The sequence below is a fragment of the Cornus florida genome, unplaced genomic scaffold, assembly GCF_030987335.1.
Source record: "Cornus florida cultivar Cherokee Brave unplaced genomic scaffold, ASM3098733v1 CherokeeBrave_3.0.0_Hap2_Chr10, whole genome shotgun sequence".
Lineage (NCBI taxonomy): Eukaryota > Viridiplantae > Streptophyta > Magnoliopsida > Cornales > Cornaceae > Cornus > Cornus florida.
The window spans coordinates 98,484,354-98,506,679 of record NW_026775580.1 but is presented as its reverse complement, the minus strand read 5'-3'; the positions used below and the strand labels follow the sequence as shown (position 1 = coordinate 98,506,679).

Sequence of the window (22,326 nt, the reverse complement as noted above, 5' to 3'; positions counted from 1 at the left end):
CAGAGGTATCTCCACGAAGCCTGGCGGTATTCCGTTTAGGAGACCGATGGTGATGGCTTCTCTATTGACCCTCTATTTGACTAAGCTCAACGTCATTGTCAATCCTACATGAGTCATTGTTTGGTACTTCACTGTTCTCCACCTCGTTGGGGGGCGGCTAAGCGTTGCAGAATCATCGCATTTTGCTAGACTAATTTGTTCATTCCCTCATTTAAGGTTTGAACCTGTTGTTCCAATACTGTGACGTGTTCCTGATCGTTTAGGACGAAGGGGGGTTGCCTCGTCGAGTCCCCTTGATCAGAAGTCTGCAACGCTTCGTCCTCGTCAGTAGCCAGACCAGATCGCAATTGAACTATGCTTTGTTTAGAGAACTAAAATCGTTCCCACAGACGGCGCCAACTGTTGATGCAGAATTCCGCACAACCCGGATCTGATCTGACTTCCTGAACAAAGAGAAGAAAAGGTGATCCTACAGGCATCGGTGTGTTACTGGTGGAGTAGGCTTCGACGAATAAGCCAGTATACAAAGTAATCTCTCTGGAGAAATCAAGAAATTGAGTTAGGATCTATTGTATACCTTAAAACATCGATTAACCCCTTTATTTATAGGGCTTAGGTTAGAATGTAACGTAAACTTACCGTTGTCTTAATCCTTATCGTAATCTGTAGCTTAATCCTTATTATAATCTGTAGGCTTAATCTTTATCGTAATCTGTAGAACTTATCTCAATCTTATGAGATAGTGCGTTAATTTAACAACCTTCTCCCATCCGCAGGTATTTAAATTATATATCCATCAGGAGCAAACTGGGTCTTTGTTGGACCAAGGCGGGAGGGAGTGTCACTGAAAAGAGGGGATCAAGCATGATCACTAACCGCTTTTTTGAAAAGAAATTCTTTCACTAAACGAACCTGTAATTCGAGGATTGATGGAGACAGAAAAAGTGTTGCTGAAGAATCTGACGATACGCATTCAAATAGACGGCGGTTACTAACAGGGGGTGTAGGTGGAATAATGAAACGTAGAGGGAGTGTGTGTGGAATATTAGCATAGTTCAGGGGGTGTAGGTGACATTAATCCAAAAAAGAAAAAAGAAAATAGGGGTTTGTTATCCCAACTCCCTTTCCTTTATTTTTATTTTTTGGGTAAATTTCACTGACACCCCCAGTAGTTTGGCCAAATATCAGTCTAAAACATCTTTCGAAAATAACTATCAGTTAGGTCCAATTTCGCTTTTCCGTCACTAACTCCGTTAAAAACGTGGGAAAAGACATGTTTGCCCCTAATTTTTTAATCAGATTTAATACAAAATATCAGATAAGGTAAATGGCTTTTATACCCTTCATTAAACTCTCACCTACCCACTCTTCCGCCAATACACAAAGACACTTTCTCTCTCCTCTATCTCTATCTGTATCAGACGCTTGTCTGTCTCTCTCTCTTTTCTACAGATCAAAACCACTCTCTCATTTCTCTACAGATGAAAATCATTCTTTATCTTCTCTACAGATCAAAACCACTCTCTCTCTTCTCTACAGATGAGACCCATAGATTAACAAAAGCATGAAACCCTAGCTAGTTTCAGAGTCGTAGTTCTAGAGTCCATATTTCATACCATCAAAGCCTAGTTCTAGAGCCATATACCTTTCATCGAACTGTGTACCGCCGATCAAGTCCATTTCAGGTCTTTTTCATGTACAATTGACCCATTTCAGAGTCGTTTACACGTTAATCTCAGGTTTTGTTTTTGTTTCCAAGAACCCTAATCTAATCATTGCTATGTTATTGTTTTGTTTTCTGCATGTTATTGTTTTCTTTTTTGCATGTTATTATGCAATTAAGATCTTCTTTTTTCGTGGAATAAGATGGTGTAATTAACCCTAATTCTAGCAAAACCCCCATAATTAATTAGGGTTAATTGATGGGGCTTTTGCTGGATTAACCCTACTTTAGGTTAATTATCTCTGAAATTACCCAAAATTAGGGTTTATTAACCCAAATTTTGGGTCATTTTAGGGTTTACATTTGGGTTTACTTTTAACATGTTTATTTTTGTTGGATTAAGGTTTGTTGATCGTTTGCAATTACTTTTACCATTCTTTATTTTGGCTATTAGCAATTAGTTTTGTTTGTTAGCATGATTATTTGTCTTCTTCTTCTTTTTTTATTTTTTTTTATTTTTTTTATTTTTTATTTTTTATTGGCAGATTCAAATGGCATCTGATACTTTGCATGATATCATTGTTCACTATGAGGGACATATATATGTCATAGGGAACATTAATCCTGATAAGTATAGTTATTTGTCACTGAATACTCATGTTACCTACTTGCTACGTGATGAAGTGTGTCATGAGAAAGGTTCTGTGGCATTTCATATTTATTTTCAAATTCCTGATTGTACTGATAGAATGTTGCTAGAACTGGATGAAGATGTAATTATCATGTTTGAGTTGATGAAGGGCTGTAAGGATATAAATGTATTTGTTGAAGTTGTTCAGTATTATTTAGCTTTATGTAATAATGGTGCAGGCTCTAGTAATGCTTTTGAGGTGGGAGGAGACAGTGATGTTGAGGAAGTCATTCCAAATGAAACAGTGATGTCAGATGAGGAGAGGAATGATGATAGGAATGATGAGGGGAGTGATGGTGGTGAAGGAGATTCTCAGTATAGTTTTTCTGACAGTGATGATGAAGAGTGGACTGGTGTTCATGAGGGAGGGAGAGCTAATAATTTGGGAGATGACAATTTGGATAATATTGAGTTAGAGAAGGAGACTTCAGACCATAGTGATGGTGAGTTTTCTGATTATAATGAGGATTACGATTTCAGTGGAGAAAGTGAAAGTGAGGAAGAAAGAGAGACATGTGGGAGTCAAAGTGGAAAAAATAAAATTAGAAACAGAAAATATAGAAATATAACTATGAAGTATTTACACAGAGCTTTGAAGGGAAATCCATTTAAATATGGTGAGGGGGGTAAAATTGTATTTGAGAAGTACCATCTCTTTGATAGTATCCACCACTTCAGAGATGTCTTGGTAGAATATTCTATCCAAAAAGGTTTTAAACTTGTGAGGCAAAAATATGAAAGGAAAAGAATTACCTGTCACTGTGGGAATGCAGGCTATAATTGGGGAATTCATGCAATCTTATTGCCTGACAAAATGTCTTTTATAATAAAAAGAGTTGGCCCAGAACATTGTTGCATCAGAACATTTAAGAACAAATGTGTGACTTCTACATTTATAGCAAAACAGCTTCTAGATAGGTTCAGAAAAAATCCTGACATTTCAATAAAGGATTTGAAACAAGAAGTTAGAGAGAAATTTCTTACAGTTGTTACTGATATAAGTTGTTGGAGGGCTAAAAAGAAAGCAAAAGAGGAGATTGAAGGGAGTCATACTGAGTCGTATGGAAAGCTATGGAAGTTTGTAGCTGAGGTGATGAAAACAAATCCAGCTAGTTTAGTGTTCATAAGGAAAAATGCAGATGAGCCTTAAAAATTTAAGAGAATTTTTTTATCATTTGCTGCATGTCAGAATGGGTTTGTTAATGGGTGCAAACCATTTATTGGTATTGATGGATGTTTCTTGAAGGGACCTTTTGGGGGTACTTTACTTAGTGCTATAGGACTTGATGGAAATAATGGGTTGTATCCATTTGTTGTTGCCATTGTTGAATCTGAAGGAAAGGACAGTTGGAAATGGTTTTTAGATCACTTGCACAAGTTCCTTGGTGATACAGCTGGAGCTATTCCTTGGACCTTTATGTCAGATGGGTAAAAGGGAATTTTGGGAGCTATTTCTGATATTTTTCCACAGGCACTAACTAGGAGATGTTGCAGGCATATCTATGCCAATTTTAGGACAAAATATTCTGGTCTGAAGTATAAAAGTTTATTCTGGGCAGCTGTAAATGCATATAATCAATTAGAATTCAAATCTGCAATGGGGCAACTGCAGGCAATCCGTTTTGGGGGGGGGGGGGCTGCAATTGGTTGATGGAACATCCTTTAGAGACATGGGCTAGACATAAATTTGATCCTAGGGCAAAGTGTGACTTTGTCACCAACAATCATGTGGAGTCATTTAATTCTTGGCTTGGGAATATCAGACAAAAACCAATCACTGGAATTCTAGAAAGCATAGCAAAAAAGCTGATGTCCAAGTTTGGTAAAAGATTTCAAAGGACAGTAGAGTGGACAAATACAATAGTGCCAAAAGCTAGGAACAAATTGAACTCTAACATCTCTAAAGCTGCTACATGTGAACTGATTTGGCCTGGTGGGAATTTGTATCAAATTACACAAATGGATACACACATGTCTTATATTGTGAACCTAGGTGAGATAAGTTGCTATTGTGGGAAATGGCAAGTGTCTGGAGTGCCTTGCAGGCATGCATGTGCAGCTATTACACACACAAGGCATGATTTTGAGAGTTTTTGCTCAGATTTCTACAGTAAGAATACATATGCAAATACTTACAGTACTTTTATACACCCACTGCACCATGACACTATGTGGACTGAGGTTGACAAAGCACCATTGGAGCCACCAGTTCTCAAAAGACCAATAGACAGACCTAGAGTGAAAAGAAAGAGGGAAGTTGGTGAACCAGAAGCAACTAGAAGGTCAAGTGTTATCACTTGCAGCATATGTGGTGTGTTTGGACACAACAAGAGGGGATGTGAAAAGGCTCCTACTGCAGCACAAGTGAAAGCAACAAAAGCAAATGCAACAACAGGCCCATCATCATCAACAGCCCCAGCAGTAAGGAGGAGGAAAAGTGTACCAAGAAGATCAAGAAGGATTGGAGCAGCAGCACAAGGTTCTCAGGTATTTAATTCATCTCTTAAGGTTTTGATTTATATTGTAAAACTTTTTTTATTTCAGTTTATATTTATATTGTGAACTTTTGTTTTCATTTCAGGGTTCAAGAAGTATGGCAGCAGAAACAGCAGCAACAACACCAATAACACAAGGCACTCAGGTATATAATTCATATATGTCTGATATTATTCATTTTAACAGGTATAGGTATAAATTATGAAGCTTTGTTTTCATTTCAGGATTCAACAAATAGGGCAACAGAAACAGTAGCAGTACCACCAACAGCACAAGACACTCAGGTATATTATTCATATTTGTCTGAGATTATTCATTTAACAAAATAATTTATAAAGTTTTGTGCATTTCAGTTTATGTTTATATTTATGTCCTTGTTATTCAGGGTTCAACTTCAATATTTATGGAACCAGCAAGAGCAACATAAGGCATTTAGACTCCATGTTGCACCACTTTACCTCCTACAACAGGAATTAGGACATAGTTTATGGTAAACATGACTTTTTGCACAGTGCCAACATAATTTTTTGCACAGGCTAAATTTCACACACAGCACAGTTTTTTGGGTTATGCAAGTAGATATGAGGGATACTTTTGGGTTATGCAAGTAATGATATGCAATGGGGAATACCTTTTTGGTTATTTTGAAAGTTTTGTAATGAATTTGAAGAGATATTTAAACTTAGCTATGTGGCTGTTGGTAATGGATTTGAAGGGATGTATTTTTTGGCTTTTAAAGTTTGTGATATTTGATGGATTATATTTTGTTGTGAAAAATGGTTTTGACTTAGTTAAAGGCTGTATGCATGCTTTGATATTGTAGTTGTGTTGCATTACTATATATTGATTATAATAGAACACTAATTATTTTATTTAGATAGAAAGGCAATGAACATTGTTAGGACAGCTATAATACAAATGCCCATGCTTGCATACACAATTGACCTCATCAAAGACATTAAACCATCTATAATGTCATTCCTGATTCCATCATTGACATTAGCAGCATTCACATTAGTAATAACATCAGGTGCAAGTACATCCTCAGGACTCAACCATTTGAAGTATGCACATCTTCCATTATAACAATTGTAGAAGTGTCTTCCAGGATTTTTGTCTGAATGAGATACCCTCAATGCTGCTCTTCTTCCACATGAACATATTTTAGTTCTGAACATTGGCAACACACACTTGATTGCCCCTATTTACTTGAAAATATACATGTTACAGGTTAAAAAATATTGGCATTGGCAATTACATATTCAAAAATATAATTTGTAATTACAGGTTAAAAATATTTTTCAAATATCACCCTCAAATTTACATACATTTTTTTTTTTCCACATTTATGAGGTTCAAATCAGCAAACAATTATAAAGGAATTACTTGTAAAAAAAAAATTGTAATTACAGGTTACAAACAAAAGTACAATTTCACAAAAAATTTCTTACCAAACGCACACCTTATTCCTTTCTTTGGAGCCTTCAAGTATGTATGAAGTGCAAGCAGTTTACGCATGTATGAAGAAGTGCAGTGTGTATTTATAATGCAACTACCAACGGCTACTTTGGAATCATTTAATTGCAACGGTTACTTTTTGAGCCAAGGCAACTTGTTCAGCCACTAATTACTTTTGGAGCCAAGATATACGATGACTGAAGCGGTTAGTTGATTTCAATGGCAAAGAAGGGTAAATATGTCATCTGAATGATGGTAAATATGTTATTTCAATCATTAAAGAAATAATTAAATGGGTCAAACCAAAGTCAAAGGGTAAAAATATCTTTTTACATGTAAAAAGTGGTCTGACACACATGTTAATTAACTTTTGGAGTGTGAGTAAAAAACGGAGCAAATTTTTGTAACGTGGGTGATACTTATTTTCTCCTTTTTTTTTTTTTTTTTTTTTTTTTTTTTTGTCAAACGCGGGTGATCGGCGACACTCTTCTCTCTAGGTGTGTGGCGCAAGAAAACTTTAAAACTTGTCGAGGTTTTATACGGAGTAAGTCTTTTCTCAAAATCAGAGCGCTCGTGTTCATCATCTTTCATCTACGAAGAGGTACGCCCTTTAACTCATCCTCAATCCTTTCAATCTCGTGATAAATTATTATGGTTGACTGCAATCAATTACTCAATTGGGTTTATACCCAACCTCTATTGGATCTAGTTTCTTTTACACTATCATTATTGTCATAATTATTTATTTGCATTCGTTGAAAACAAAAACAAACAATGGTTTTAGTTTCTAGGGTTTCTCGATGAATTCTCGAGAAGTCACGATCGATTGACTCAATTGCTGGGAAATTTGCATATTCCTCTGATTCGAGAAACTAGGGAAGCAGAAAGGAGTCTTATACTTACGATTTTGTTTCAATTTTTAATATATCTTTTTTAATCTTTGGTGTAATGGGTATATTTAATATACATGTTATTCGCTTTGATGAACTATATGCTTTCTGGTTAAATGAAAGAAGAAACCTGATTACCAATTCTTGCAAGCCTGTTTGGGTTTTTGTAGTCTATTTGTACTTCAACTATTTGGACAAGGTTCAGAGACTTGGTATCTTCCTTGGCCAAGAAAGAAGAAACCTGATTAGCTGTAGTGTTCTCTCTTGTTTCAGGCACTAAGCATGAAGCTTGACTTTAGTGGGCTTGAATTGGCTGCCCCACTCTTTGGGGCTAGCACCAAGCTGTTCGATGGGTTTTCAACTGCACCAACATTCGAGATTCCTAATACTACCGACGTAAGTTTGAATATATGTGGTATGTGTATAGTGGGTGTAGGGGGTTCAATAATCCCAAGGGGAGGATATATCATGTTCTATTATTTTTTTAATATACTTTTTTCTGTTTTAGTTTGATGACTTCCAGAAAGAAGCTGTACAAATGGTTAAGCCAGCAAAGGGGACAACGACTCTCGCTTTCATATTTAAGGAGGGAGTCATGGTGGCAGCGGATTCCCGTGCAAGCATGGGAGGCTATATCTGTATGCAATTTGTCTTCTCTTACTTAGTTCTCACTTTGTTTTGTGGAATATACGAATGTGTAGTTTGATCAATTATTCAATGAATAATTCAATTTGGGCCTTTTTCTTTCCCATTGTCACAATGCATCATATGATAAAATACCACTTTTCTTGTAGACCCTTATTTTTTATTTATTTTTTAATTATTAACATTAACCTGGAGCCTCGCATTTATTGTTCTCTTGTATGTGTTTTAATAGGTAAGTAGTCTAGATGCTATTTATTATTTCTAAATGTCAATCAGTAGAGACTTATAGATGATTCTTTATAGTTACAATATAAATCATCTAGAACCAATTTGTGTTATATATTACACTTCAAAAGGATGTTTTAGTAATGAGCTTTCTCGCCAGCCCCCTTCTTTCCAAATGTGAGTTCGTTCTGCTCTAATACTTGGTGATTTTTCAATGGCTTTCTGGCATATTGATGCAGAATGTTGTGAACTCTGATGCCAATCAACGTAAGAGAGTGAGAATAGAAAGAGAAGAAGGAGGGAAGGTGACAACAAAGAAAGAGATTTCATAGAGGATGAAAATACTACAAATCTGCACTGTCATTGGAAGCCTTGCGATTATAAAAATTTGAAAATACAAAAACAACCTTAAGTATATGTCCTTGGAAGCCTTGCGATTATTCCTACATCTAAAATAGGTGTACATCGACTGTGGTTCATAGCCTATCATTATCTCCAATGTCCTCGTGTCGAATGGTGTCCTTAAAATGGAATATTACTTAAATTTCTTCACGGTTTTACACTTGTTAGTTGGGGGAAGTTAGGAAGAAAACTATTGGCTTTTACACCCTTTTACTTACACCAACATTGTTTGTTTTTTTTTTTTTAATTTTCTTTTTTTCACATTTACACCAACATTGTTGAAGGATATGTTAATATGGGATTGTTTTCCTTAGGTTGCCCAAGACCGCTACATGACATTATTCTTAGTTATTAGTAAATAGTTTTTCCAAAAGAACTCACTTTGTTTTTTGCAATAAGGCTGCTAATGCTTCAGATGTGACTAAGGTGTTCTTTAACTAGTTTGTTAGGTCTCATGGGTTACTAACTTCCACTGTCTCACATTAGGATGCGAAGTTCGTAGGGGCAGATAACAGAGAAACTTTCCAAAATTGCAGCTGCACCATGGAAAGATTATTTTACTATATCTTGTTACATATATGATTTTATGAGTCTTGACGAAATCTAAGTGAAGATATCAAGCAGGAAAAGTGGTTTCTGCTAACAATAACTTAAAAATAACCACTAAATTGGCTAATTGTAGAAAGCACTCCCCTGACCCAAAAGATGGTTTCTTTCTTGAATGTCTCATAATATATATCTTCTTTGAAAAGTTGAAATATACAGTGTTGTGTTTCCAGAACTACTCTTTTTGAATGACGTGAATGCATTAGCTAATGCTAACGGAGGTTACTTTAGGAATTTTTTTGTTATTGCTCGAGTTGAATGTATTGATTGAGTCCTTAAAAAAATTAAAATTTCTAGTAGAGATTTATTTTTTGGGATGTAAGGGGTAATTTTTTAGTAGCTTGAATTATATATTGATAGCAATAACCAATTTTGTGCTTAGATATTATAAAATTTACAAAAATACACTAAAAAAATAGACACAGACTCTACAGGTTGTTAAAGAAGATAACTATTTCACGTAGCTGATTCTTGTTACACTTTAACTAATACTCATGCTACTGTCACATTGCCATCATTGACCATTACCATGAATGATGTTGAATTTTAAAACCATTGCCTCCAGATGGCATTTGGTATGGCAGGCCCTTGGGTAAGGTTTCTTCTTGTTGGCACTTTGTGATTCAAGAAATTTTAGTGATTATGATTTATGACTGGCTTGAATTTGGAGTCAAGTTGCTTCATGGCCTAATTTTGTCGCATGAAAAATTCTGACACTTGGGCATGAGTAACCTAATAAAGCATATGCTTCATGGGAGGCTCGCCTAAAAATTTTCTTCAAAACATTTCCTTCTACCTCATCTCAAGGTTTGCCTCAAAAACACTTTTTAGAACTCTCATGAATTGTATGATGCATGACAATAGCATGTGTTTATAGTGCCATTATTTCATACTTATCAAGAAAATAAAAAAAATATTGACATTATTTCACCGAATACTATTTATTATATTTTACTTGGTTTTCTTTTATTTTTAATTTACAGTAATCAAAATACTATGAACTGTTCAATTAGAGAACTGTGAGTTTGGTTATGGTTTTTATTTCATAAATGTGGTTACAATTAGAAACTTGGATTTCTAATGTAAGAAGGACTATGTAATATCCATTAAACATTTTTTTACATGCATTTTATGTTATCATAGTGTTTGTTTTCATTGTATTTGTGTTTTTAAAGAGCGTATTACAATTGTCATTGCAATTTTTACACAATCACAATCTGTGAAGGAAATAACCGAGATCAATTTTTGCATGCTAAGAGGACCATATGACATTTTATATTTTAGTGTCTGTTTTCGTTGCATTTGGGTTGTTTAAAGTGCATTTTACAATTAGTATTGTTATTTTTACAGCATCACAGTCTGTGAAGAAAATTATTGAGATCAACCCGTACATGCTAGGAACAATGGCTGGGGGAGCTGCTGACTGCCAGTTCTGGCACAGAAATTTGGGCATTAAGGTGATTCACTTTTGCCTTCAGATCCGTCACTTTATGTTAAATATGAATTAGGGTGGCATCTATTATGGTCTATGTGTGCATGTTGCAGATATTGTATATAATTTAGAATTTAATGTGTTTAAGAAAGTTCTTGCATAAAAAAGTTTTAGATTTCATTTGTTATTATATATATATATATATATTTATGTTAGCCAAAAGAAAGAAAAAAAAAAAAAAGGAAACGAAGAAGAAAGAAAATAAAAACTGTTATCCTTGATGACTAGCAAAGAAGGGGTTTGGTTCTGATGCATAGAGTTCTACTTCCCTCTATGTATAAAAACATGGGTCAAGCAAGAAAGTAAAATAAAGGACCACCTCCACCCCATTCTTTCTGTTGGTCTGATAATCTTATTATTTTGTTAGTTCATCACTTCATTGCATTCTTTTTGTTTGGATTGATCTGTTTGTGTTTTCTGTTTCGTAAATTCTGAACCCTTTTGAGTAATTTTCCTAGTGCTTATATTTCAGTGTCGATTGCATGAACTGGCAAACAAGCGAAGAATATCAGTTGCTGGAGCTTCAAAGCTTCTGGCGAACATTCTGTATTCTTACCGTGGAATGGGTTTGTCCGTTGGGACCATGATTGCTGGATGGGATGAAACGGTAATGACAATTGAATATTGTAGTTTGAGTATGTCCTGCATCAATTCCATTCTTGTGAGGCTCTTACATTGTGGCTTGTAGGGTCCTGGGCTTTATTATGTGGACAGTGAAGGAGGAAGATTAAAAGGAACCAGATTTTCTGTGGGATCTGGTTCACCGTATGCTTATGGTGTATTAGATAACGGGTGTGTTCCTTCCCAACTTCTTATATTATTATTCTCATATATGCTGTTTTCTATAGATTGTTAAACGTGTCATGTTGCATTTGTGAATTTGGTAGGTACCGTCATGATATGTCGATTGAAGAAGCTGCAGAGTTGGCTAGGCGTTCCATTTATCATGCAACGTTCCGAGATGGAGCCAGTGGTGGTGTTGCTAGCGGTACTCTCTCTCTCTCTCTCTCCCTCTTTCTCCCCACCACCCCACGCGGTGGCATGTGCGTGCGTGTTTCTGTGCCCACACGCACGCGCAAACTGCGTGTACCTGCATTATGGATTTGTCCTTGACTTCTGGTTTTGGTTTGTTATCAGTTTATTATGTGGGACCAAATGGATGGAAGAAGCTATCTGGTGACGATGTTGGGGAACTTCATTACATGTATTATCCAGTCGAACCAACAACGGTGGAACAGGAGATGAGTGAAGTATCAGGGGCTTGAGGTGAGAGTTGCTGGGTTGGTCTCCTTATGTCCAATTAATGTGTATTGATCCTATAACAATTACTTAACAGACCTGGACAAGTTTACAGCTGTTTTCCTGTGATTTTCACCTTCAAGTTTATGCTATCTTTATTTAGAGGCAGTTTAATCTTGCTGTGTAGTTTTTAATGGTGGTTACAATATTTGTGGGTCCTGTTGTGCTTGAAATATGTCTGGGAACTCTAACCCTAATCCTTCTTCCATGAGATTTCCTCTCAATTTAGTTATTCCAATATGCCACTTACTCAAAGACCTGGGAAATACCCAGGAAGAGACAGGGACTTGATTTTGTGATTGTAGGGTTAATGTTTCTCAATCCAGGAGAAATGGCTAGTTAGAGATCACAAAATCTTTCTCAGCATCAAACCATTCCGCACAATCATTTACTTAGTCTTAGATCCTGGATAGCAACCAGCAAGTATAGCGCAAAATATCATATAATTATGCCTAGTATAGCTGGGAACCTTTGTTTAAGTGATTCATACTCCAAGTACTTGCATAGTTTTTTCAGTAAATAAGTACTTGTATAGTTATTCTAACTTAGTATAAGCAATAAATTTTTTTCTCCAGCAACTAACTCTCTGACAATGATCTTGGATAGATTTAAACCCTCCACCTTCCCTTTTTAAAGTAGAGGGGATACCGCCACATGCTTGCTATAAGAAACTAGTTCAATTAGATTCAATTCAGGCTTCGTTAAGAGTCCTGAAATTACTCCGTCTTTTTCTAGGCCCGGTCGTCCCCTTAGTCGGTGGAAAAGGTCGGAGCTAATTGAGGTCAATAGGAAGAGGAGTGAGTTAGGAATCTATTGACAAAATTCATGCCGGGACGATCTATAGGGGAGTGTAGTTTTGTTGATGCATTCCTGTTGAGATTTCGCCAAGCCAGAAGAAAGCTGACCGGAAGGATCTGTGAGGCCTTCTTTGAATCCAAGGAGGGCTTCTCTCTCTCTAATTCAGTGCACAACAATTCGAAACTAACGCTAGAATTGAACCATGGAAGTAAAATTAGGTTGTGATTGGCCGGAATCATATAATAATTTTTCATTTAATATGCAAATATGTACTATAAATAAATCACTTTCAGTAATAATGAAGTATAGTTTTACAATTTTTGTATTAATGTGAAGATACTGTGTTATGACCTTCCACTCCACGGTGATAAGTTAATTAATTCGAAATCATTGTCCATCGAACAAGTAAAAAATAATGATTACTCAAAACTTCTTCCATTGACCTAAAATATTAGATTATATAGTACCCCGTTCTATTTTTCTTTCCTTCTCTCTCTTTATCAGATCTGAAACTTTGATTTAGAACTTGAAAGATACAACCCAAATCAAGAGGATAAAGGTAGACAAGTAAATTACTGAAACTTTGAATCTTGAATTTGCGCGTGGTATAGAAAAAAGAAGAATTGGTTTTAGGATACAAGAATGTTGTTCCGAGTGAGCTGATTTGTGCAAAAGACCACATACATGATACACCTTCCACTTAAATATTTTCATCTTCTTCTTCTTCATCTAGAAGATGCCCATCCGTCCACTGCATCATCAATCCAAAACCCTAATGCTTTATGGCTCGAAAGAGATCATTTTCTGGCGCCAAGGGTGATAACCAATTCGTAGTAGTTTTTAGACATAAGAGATGATTACGTGGCGCGTTTTGATTGGGGCGGGATATTACATCTCTCTACCTCGTCAATTCGACTGGATAGATGAAGTACTACTATAAATAAAGATACAATAGTAAATTAGATCAAGGGTAAAATAGTCAAATCGTTCTTCTATTAACGGCAACTTGATATAGTGACAAAAGAATAAAATGTGTATATATATATATATATATTTATTGATAAAAAAACACACGTGTGATACTACTAGGCCACAAAATCTTTGTAGAAATTATAAATATAACAATTTTACAATTCAAAGGCAATAAGAAAAAGTTAAATTTTGTTGTTAGAAACTAAAGGAATATATTGCATTAATATTGAATAAATGAAGAATACATAAAGATATGTTTGGAATAGGTGAATGATGGACAAATAATCTATAGATAATAATATGGTAGTATGGTAATTTGTAGTATACAAGAAATCTTAGTAGATAAAAGGATAAAAAAGATTGAACGTGTAAGGTGTCTAGTACTATTTTTTTTTTTTTTTTCTTTCTTCTGTATTCTTTAAATTGGGGAAAATACGGTGAAATTAAAATCTCTTCAAGTAACAGTATATGTTCTGTCAGTTGGTGGGGTTTTCGATTTATTGAACATCATATCATATGATATGGATGAATTTTAGTCTCTTCAAGTATCTTTGTGTTGAAATTGTTGCCTGAAAGGTTTTTGTTCTGTATTCAAATTCACCTTTTGCAAGATCAATGTGTATACAGTATACATGTAAAACATTGCTTCTCAGCCCCGAATAAATGGTAAGATTTTAATTGATGGAGAAGAAAATTAATACAACTTATGTATTATATTTTGTAAATGACAAAAGCAACCTAGTATTATATAACAAATAACACAAATTCAATTATCATATCTGCTGCCAAATCTCTGTTTCCGCCCCCAATGCATGCATCTTCAAACAAGCCCATATTGACCGCAGTCACAATCACACAGACAACAACATCAAAAACAAAAGCACAAAAAAAAAAAAGAAATCATTTTTCCCAACTTTCCTGCATCATTCATTTGCATCTTTCAAACCCCAGCATACTATGCAGACCAGCCAAACTCACTGCAATAACCGCACAATGAGGGATCAAAATGGGAAGTGAGTAAATAAATAAATAAGAACACTACAACTATGGAAATATAACAAATTGTACGTTCCATTACCTTAAACCTTAGCTTCTCCTCATCTCTATCATCCGTCGCAAACGAGCAACATTAATTGCAAAGAGCACGACGATCCAATCTTCAGCTTTATCTAGGAATCTGAAATAGGCATGTCTCCAAGACTTCTTTATAATCAAACTGCCAAAAATGGCCCAAAATCCCACAACGAATCCAAATCCCATGCTAAGGAAGAACCAGAGCTTATCAATCTCGTCTTCATTTTTGCCTTTCTTTTCATCGTCATTGTCTTCTACATCTCCATCGTTTGGCGTGGTGCACTCGGCTGACAATGGAGCCCCACAAAGCTCGGGGTTACCTTCATAAATGGATGGATCATTGAGGGTTTGGAACTGGTTGGTTGACGGAATTGGTCCTGAAAAGTTGTTATAAGACAAGTTCAAATGGTTTAAGAATGTCATAGAAGACATGCTTGGAGGAATTGGACCAGAAAGATGGTTACTAGAGAGGTCAAGAGTTTCTAAGTGCCGTAAGCCTCCAATTCCCTCTGGTATGTTGCCGGTCAGTTGGTTCCTAGACAAGTTCAAGGAGCCTAACCTTGAGAGATTTGTTATCTCTTTTGGAATTTGTCCATTCAAATTATTGCTTGAAAGGTCTATGGTTTTCACAAGCTCAAGTGTAAGGGTATATTCAAGTTGCCTTCCCTTCACAGTCACATCCAATTGAGGAGTATAATAAAGGCGGAGTGCAGATGGTAGCAAATTATACGAGTTCACAGAATTGAAGCCACTCAAATTGCCCAGACATGGTGGGATGGCTCCTGATAAATTGTTTTGCGCAAGATCCAAGATGTGAAGCTTAGCAAGACGACATATTTGTTCTGGAATTTTGCCACTAAACATGTTGGCCCGCATGCGTAGTTGTGACAGTGACGAAAGACTTTCTCCAATCCACTCTGGCATGCTTCCAGATAATTTATTATCTCCAAGATCAAGGGTTTCCAGGCTTGTGCAATTTCGTAAAGGCAGAGAAAGTTTCCCGGAAAGATTATTGTTGCTCAACTTCAACCACTCAAGCCAAGGGAGTGAACATATTGTGCCAGGAATTGTACCTGATAGATTGTTGTGGGATAGGTCTATGCTTGAAAGAACTGACAAGTCGTCCCAGTGATGGGGGATTTTCCCATATAAATGGTTTTTTGAAAGATCAAGAGCTACCAAATCCCTTAATTTACCCATGGACGCAGGAATGGTGCCCTTCAGGAAGTTTTCAGAAAGATCGAGAACTAGCAAAGATGACATGTTAGATGGGACTGGTCCTGAAAATGAATTGTTCTTCAAATAGAGAAACCTCACGTTAGGCCAGAGGGGAACTAGACCCTCTAGGCAGTTGAAGCTTAAATCCACTGTATAGGGAAATTCTAATGAATTGGGAAGCACTCCGCCAATTTGATTGTGAGAAAGATCAAGTGTTTCAATCTGCGGCGATAACTGCCAAAGCCAATCAGGTATTATGCCTGAAAGAGAGACATTTGTGAGGACTATGGATGAAAGCTGTGTCTGAGTTCCAAGCCATGCAGGAAACGCAGGACCCAACGGATAGTTACTAATTTTGATGGACTCTAGGCTAAAAGGAGGAAGCCATTCGTGTCTCACATCAAAAACAAAACTTTTGTCCAAAGATGAGATGGAGAACTGTGTCAGTTTTGTGAGACCCTGTAAAAAGTTTTGAGAAAGGACACCTTTCCAAGAATTCTGATAGAGTTGCAAACTCGTTAGTTCCGTTAGTTTTCCAACGCTTTCTGGGATAGATCCATTCATTTTATTAAATGAAAGATCTAATTCCTTTAAGAATGACAACCTTCCAACGGATTGTGGAATTGGACCTGAGATTAAGTTTTCGTTTATCAGAAAGGATCTCAAATTCTTAAGGCGTCCTAGTGAACTGGGCAACTGCCCACTGAGTTGATTAGACATCAAATTCAGCTTCTCCAAGCTGCTATTACTGCATCCAGACAAATCGATTAAGAGTTTCCCTATATCACCAACTATAGAATTAACAGATAGATCTACATTCTGCAAGTTACAGTGACTTCCCCATGCAACATTGCCAACAGGACCTCCTAATTTGTTGATGCTAAGATTAATATCCACAAGGGTACTAATATTAAACAACCATCCAGGTAACGAAGAGTTAAAGCCGTTGGAAGAGAGATCAATGACTGAAAGGGAAGTGAAATTGAGATTTGGTAGAGAATGAGGCAAGTTCTGAAGTCCACAGTTGCTCAAGTGCAACTCCAACAAAGAAGAAAGCCTATTTACAGTTTGCAACCAACCTGTTGCATTTCTAAGGTTCACACTATCCATATTGAGGTATTTTAAAGAAGGGAGACCAGAGATCCAGTTTAATTCCGAAACCCAACTATTTCCAGAAAAGAAATATGCAGAGACATCAAGATAATGCAGGTTTGATAGATTTCCAAGATGGGGTGGAATCATTCCACCAAAAGATGCTTGAGAAAGATTGAGATACCTCAACTTCTTAAGTGAACCTATGAATTCTGGAATTGGAATTCCTTGGAAATCATTCCCGCTTAGATCCATGTACTTCAAAAATTTTAAGTGAAGCAAAGAAGGACTTATCTTACCACCCAAATATGATGAGAAGTCATAAACATCCATTCTGAGGTCAAGCTTCACAACATTCCCGGTCCTTTTGCTGCAGCCTACACCCATCCATTTACAGCAATCTTCACCAACCCAAGAAGAAAGCCGGCCGGAAGGATCTGTGAGGCCTTCCTTGAATCCAAGCAGGGCTCCTCTCTCAAATTCAGTGCACCGCAACTTGAAACTACTAGCAACACTGGAATTGTTACTAATCGCTCCAACGAGAAGAAATTTTGAAAACAAAGGAATAAAAACAAAAATAACAAGTCGAAGAATGGTGCTCCAACAAGTCATTCTTGTTTCAAATTAACCACCGAGGATAAGGTAATTCTGTGATTTAAGGATCAAGGCTTAGATGCGTTGAATACATATATATATTGAATATGTAGAAACGCTAACTATTTTTTCGTTTGTATTTGTATTTGTATTTGTATTTGAGAGTGCACCAGGACTTGGCTTTTATAAAACAAAGAGCTTGACCTAGTGACAGTTCAATCAATTCCACTTTGCTGGTTTGGTCCAGCATTTAAAAGTCAAGTCTGTGATGAAAGCGTGGAAAATTTGAACCATGAGAGGGATAGTGGTAACTTGGCACGATGTTCTGCCAGTAGTTTCCATTCTACTTCTCCCATGTGGACCAGGGTTCAATTGGAAATAATTGCACCAACCACCCATGTTCTCCTATCATTTGATAGATGGATAACTAAGATTCCCAACACGCTTTCAAATTGTAGAAGTTGTAGAACCTCTTAGACTTAGAGTTGGAGTCAACTAAAGTCTTCCAAGTCCCAGTCAACAAAGCAATATATTTCTTGCGGGACATACTTTCTATTAAGCAGTGAAGAACTCTCCACGGCAATGTTTTTCTTCTTAGAAAACTGCTGAAATTCAATGTATTTTTCTCCAATAGATGATGTATATGCCCTCCTCATTCTGATGTGATCATTGTAAAAGATCCTAAGCAGTATTTCTGAAACTATCTCTAGTTGGCAACAAGCATTCCTTGCCACCAACAACCAGCACATTAGCAGCACTCTGGTCCAAATATCTCATAGCTTGAATTAATCAAGAAAAATATCCACGACAGTGGTGTGAATATGAAATATCGAGGATGTGGTGTGATAGCCCAGTGATAGGGCTTGTGCACCTTGTGGCCAAAGGCTTAGGTTCGAATCCCCACTCTATCAGTCAATTGCTTTACCTTCTAAAAAAAAAATTGAAACAATAAGCAATTGCATGAAATATCCTCTTTACAACACAAGTGTCTGCGTGAGAGAGAGGAACAAGAGCAAATTACCAATGCAACAATATCATTAAAATAACATTGTTGTTAGGGAATATAGGAATGTAAGCCACTGTTAATAGCATAGTTAGTTAATGTTGTTACTTTGTTAGGTTGAAAATAATCATTGAAAAAATGCAGAAAGTATTTCGGGCATTTAGAGTGTCACTGGCTCTAACTCACATCATCTGTCATCTCCGCATCCTCGGCCGTTATGATCTCCATGTTCCTGATATCTTGCTTCAACATGTTGCCAAGCCTTGCAACGGCTTCTGTCCGCTGTTGTACAACCTGCCCAGTAAAACATGAATCATTCGCTACTGCCATTACATGTTTTATGAAGCGTAAAAATATAAGAACTAATATTTGGTTTTTGGCAACACCCACTCATGGTTTAATTAAAGGAGGTGGTTACGGAGTTCGAACCATGAGAAACAGCAAATACATGGGGACCTATACGGACTCTTCGCATTTAAAATGAATTGACGGGAGAATAGTAGCCAATAGTAGCATTTTGTAATGCTAATATTGTTAATATTTTTAAAATCATGTGTTAATTGACAATGCATAACGCGGGATAAAAGACACTGATAATTATAACAGCACCCAATGGACACACTTTCAGCCTTAATCATGATGTTTCAGAGTTCAGACCTTGTCCGCTTACCTCCTGCATATCGACAAGACTCTGCTCATGTATCTTGGCTGATCCCGGAAGATAATTGAACCACCACCACCACCACCAGCATTTGCCTGAACACACGAGATATGGTGATCGAGTTTTGGACCCTAACCCAGTATTTTCTACCTCTAATTGACCCTTTATTCCATCCCAAATCAAAGTCAAACTATGGGGTTTTCATTCCAATCTTTTCAAAAAAATTCTCGAAGCGGTGCGATAGAAAAGGTGTTGTTGGCGGTGAAGGAGATGAAGCCAAAAACAGTGATGAACGTCAAGGAATCAACCAACCAAGACTAGATTTCTTGAACCCATTCATGGAGTCGTTGCATTATTACCGAACTTTGTTAGACGGGTTGTGGAAAGAGGAATGGCAGGGGATAATGTTTATAAGTGAGGGCAAAATTGATATTTCACATTAAAAGCTTTTTTCTTTTTAAAACATTAAAAATATCAAGGGTAAAATGAACATTACACATATCTTAGAAAGTTTAAAATAATAAAGGTAAAATATTGCGAATTATGTATAATTTGTTCAAATCTAAGTAAGTTGTTGTTTTTTTTTTTTTTTTGTTTTTGGGACCAAAATTTTATTATTGTGTCTATGTTGGGCAGTGTCTATAAGTGTCAATCACTTCTTTTCCGAAGAATGTGAGACATCAGACAAAGCTCATTCTTGACAATACCGGATTAAAACGAACAAATAAGTTTTTATTGACTTGAAGATGCTACAGTACTCAAAATCATATAATATTTTGTAATTCAAAAAATAATTGTTATAAAATAAATTTAAAATATGAAATACAAGACATTATTAGGTCTTCTGGGCAGAAAGTTCTATTTTGTATTTTTTATTTCATATTAAATAAACATAGTAACTTTTTTTCCCCTTTGTGGTGCAATTTATTCCGAAACAAAAGCATAACTAATTTGTTGCACAATATTTCACTAAAAAACATATATTTAATTTATTCTAAAAAATAGTATTGTAACGACTCGAAAAAATACCAAAATAATAATAAAAATCTATAAAAAAATTTCGGCATGACCTCCGCAGAAAATGTCCCTCAATAACCTGTAGAAATACAAAAATAAATGCAATAGTCTCACTGGGCCTTAAATCTAACTTATCCTGTCCCAACGCACAATTCAGATATTATATTACATTCCCAAAATGGCTACATACATACAGAAGTCATGTTCCTCTATCTCATCCAAACAAGAGATATACTTTAGTTACATCAATTTACAGTCCAAAATGTAATAAGAACTTAAAAGTTCATAACTTATAACATTATACTAATTAAACTAAAGTGTCACAAGGTAGTTAATATTACATTTACAAAATACTAGAGTCTAATACAAAAGATAACAAAATATAATGGGTCTTCAAGATCATCTAAACCTGTGGTGGACCGTCGTCCGCCACCTCTTTTTCATATCCTGAAAAATGTTAAAAAGAAGGGGGTCAGCATAAGCTCAGTATGAAGTGTCTAAGACACATTTCTTATGTCCCCGTGAATCCATACAATGAATAGATAAAAAGTGAACGGGATCATGCCATCGGAAAATACACATTCTCAACCACAATAACAAGTATATAACAAATATCAACCAATCACAAATTTACCACAATGTCATGAAGTGCAATGTTATGCAAATGTCACTCCCCATTTCCGAAATAATTCCGTTTCAACAACCAAACCGTTAATGTAGTCCAACCCAAGGCACCTCAATGGCGTCACGAAAGGAAGGTTGGTTAACTATCCACGATCATAAGGCACCTCTAAGGCATCGCATCCGGCCTAGTTAATTCAACTACATTCCCTTCTAAATTACACCAACATCACGGAGCACTAGGCGCCTCCTAGGCGTCCGGTTTTCGCAACACTTTTAGAAAATATTTTCCCCAAAATAATTTTATTTGTTCTAACAAATATTTTTCCCCCTTTCTCTTTCCCAATGGATGCATGAATGCTTCATACTTCAAATCATTAATTTAACTATATGTTTTCACACATTTCCATTTACATCATCATCACAATTTAATGAAAATTTCTAAACATTCATTTCCTTTATTTATTTATAACCATAGCACCCATTTTTCTTTAAGACAATAAATAAATAAATAATCATGGAACATATAACACATCAAACACTAAGCATGTTCATTTACTGTAATGAAAATAGACATGTATATGAACTCAAATAACACATGGAACACAATTATCATTGTAATTACACATGACTACAACAACAACAAGCTAAGTAATTAAAATTTAGCATGCTTAGGATCAAATTTAAGGGAAAAAATTCACCAAAGGCCAAGAAATTGTAACACCCCTACCTCAATGGAAGTGAAAACCCTCAATTTGAGCCCAAGAACCCTAGAATTTCGAACTCCTTAGAGTGCACCAAATGATGATTGGCTCCTATCAAATTGATGACCTCGACGAGCTCAACAACTTTGTTTTACAATGTTCTATCAAAATTCAAAAGATTACAGCTAGATCAAGCTTTGAGATTGCAAAAAGAAAAAAAACAAAGTGAGATGTCAAAGGATGCAGCAGAGAGACAGAGAGAGAGAGGAAACAGTTGAGTCGTGAAATGGCTTAGGAAACAGTTGAGTCGTGAAATGGCCTTATGGCCTTTTGTGTGGTAATATGTTGGTGGGCCCACCAACTTTTGAGAAAAAAGAATAACTTTATAACTTTAATATATATATATATATATATATATATATATATATATATATTTATCTCACAAACATTGCAAGTATTTACATTGTTTTGCTTTTTAAAATTGGTATTCACATTGTTTTGTTTTTAAAAATTTTTTAAAAAAAATCTCATTACAGTTGTTCAGTTATAATAATAAAAACGAGTGAAGAAAAAAAATAAAGAAGAAAATAAAAACAAAAAAATATGATAGAAATTTGAAGGAAATCACAGTTCGATGGAATAAAGGGAATGTAATATTTTGAAGAGAATTATAAAATAAAAATAAAAAAATGAAGCAGAAGAATA

At 35.8% G+C, this 22,326-nt stretch overlaps 2 protein-coding genes and 1 long non-coding RNA gene across 3 annotated transcripts; 1 reads left to right on the top strand and 2 right to left on the bottom strand.

Moving 5' to 3' along the window:
* The first annotated feature begins 6,759 nt into the window (after positions 1–6,759).
* Positions 6,760–11,975, top strand: LOC132276229 (proteasome subunit beta type-5). The gene is made up of 8 exons (XM_059777568.1): positions 6,760–6,909; positions 7,472–7,594; positions 7,707–7,836; positions 10,427–10,533; positions 11,041–11,175; positions 11,257–11,360; positions 11,456–11,556; positions 11,706–11,975. The coding sequence occupies exons 2-8, from the start codon at positions 7,481–7,483 to the stop codon at positions 11,831–11,833; spliced, it is 819 nt and encodes a 272-aa protein (XP_059633551.1). The 5' UTR covers positions 6,760–6,909; positions 7,472–7,480; the 3' UTR covers positions 11,834–11,975.
* Positions 11,976–14,283: 2,308 nt separating this feature from the next.
* On the bottom strand, positions 14,284–17,781 carry LOC132276228 (receptor-like protein EIX1). Its single transcript, XM_059777567.1, has 2 exons — positions 14,716–17,781; positions 14,284–14,614 (listed from the first exon to the last, which is right to left on the bottom strand). Exon 1 carries the CDS (start codon positions 17,631–17,633, stop codon positions 14,724–14,726), a length of 2,910 nt encoding a protein of 969 aa, XP_059633550.1. The 5' UTR covers positions 17,634–17,781; the 3' UTR covers positions 14,284–14,614; positions 14,716–14,723.
* A 2,659-nt stretch (positions 17,782–20,440) lies between these two features.
* LOC132279376 (uncharacterized) lies at positions 20,441–21,906 on the bottom strand. The gene is made up of 2 exons (XR_009471307.1): positions 21,648–21,906; positions 20,441–20,743 (listed from the first exon to the last, which is right to left on the bottom strand). It is a non-coding gene; the product is annotated as an uncharacterized LOC132279376 (long non-coding RNA).
* Positions 21,907–22,326: the final 420 nt, after the last annotated feature.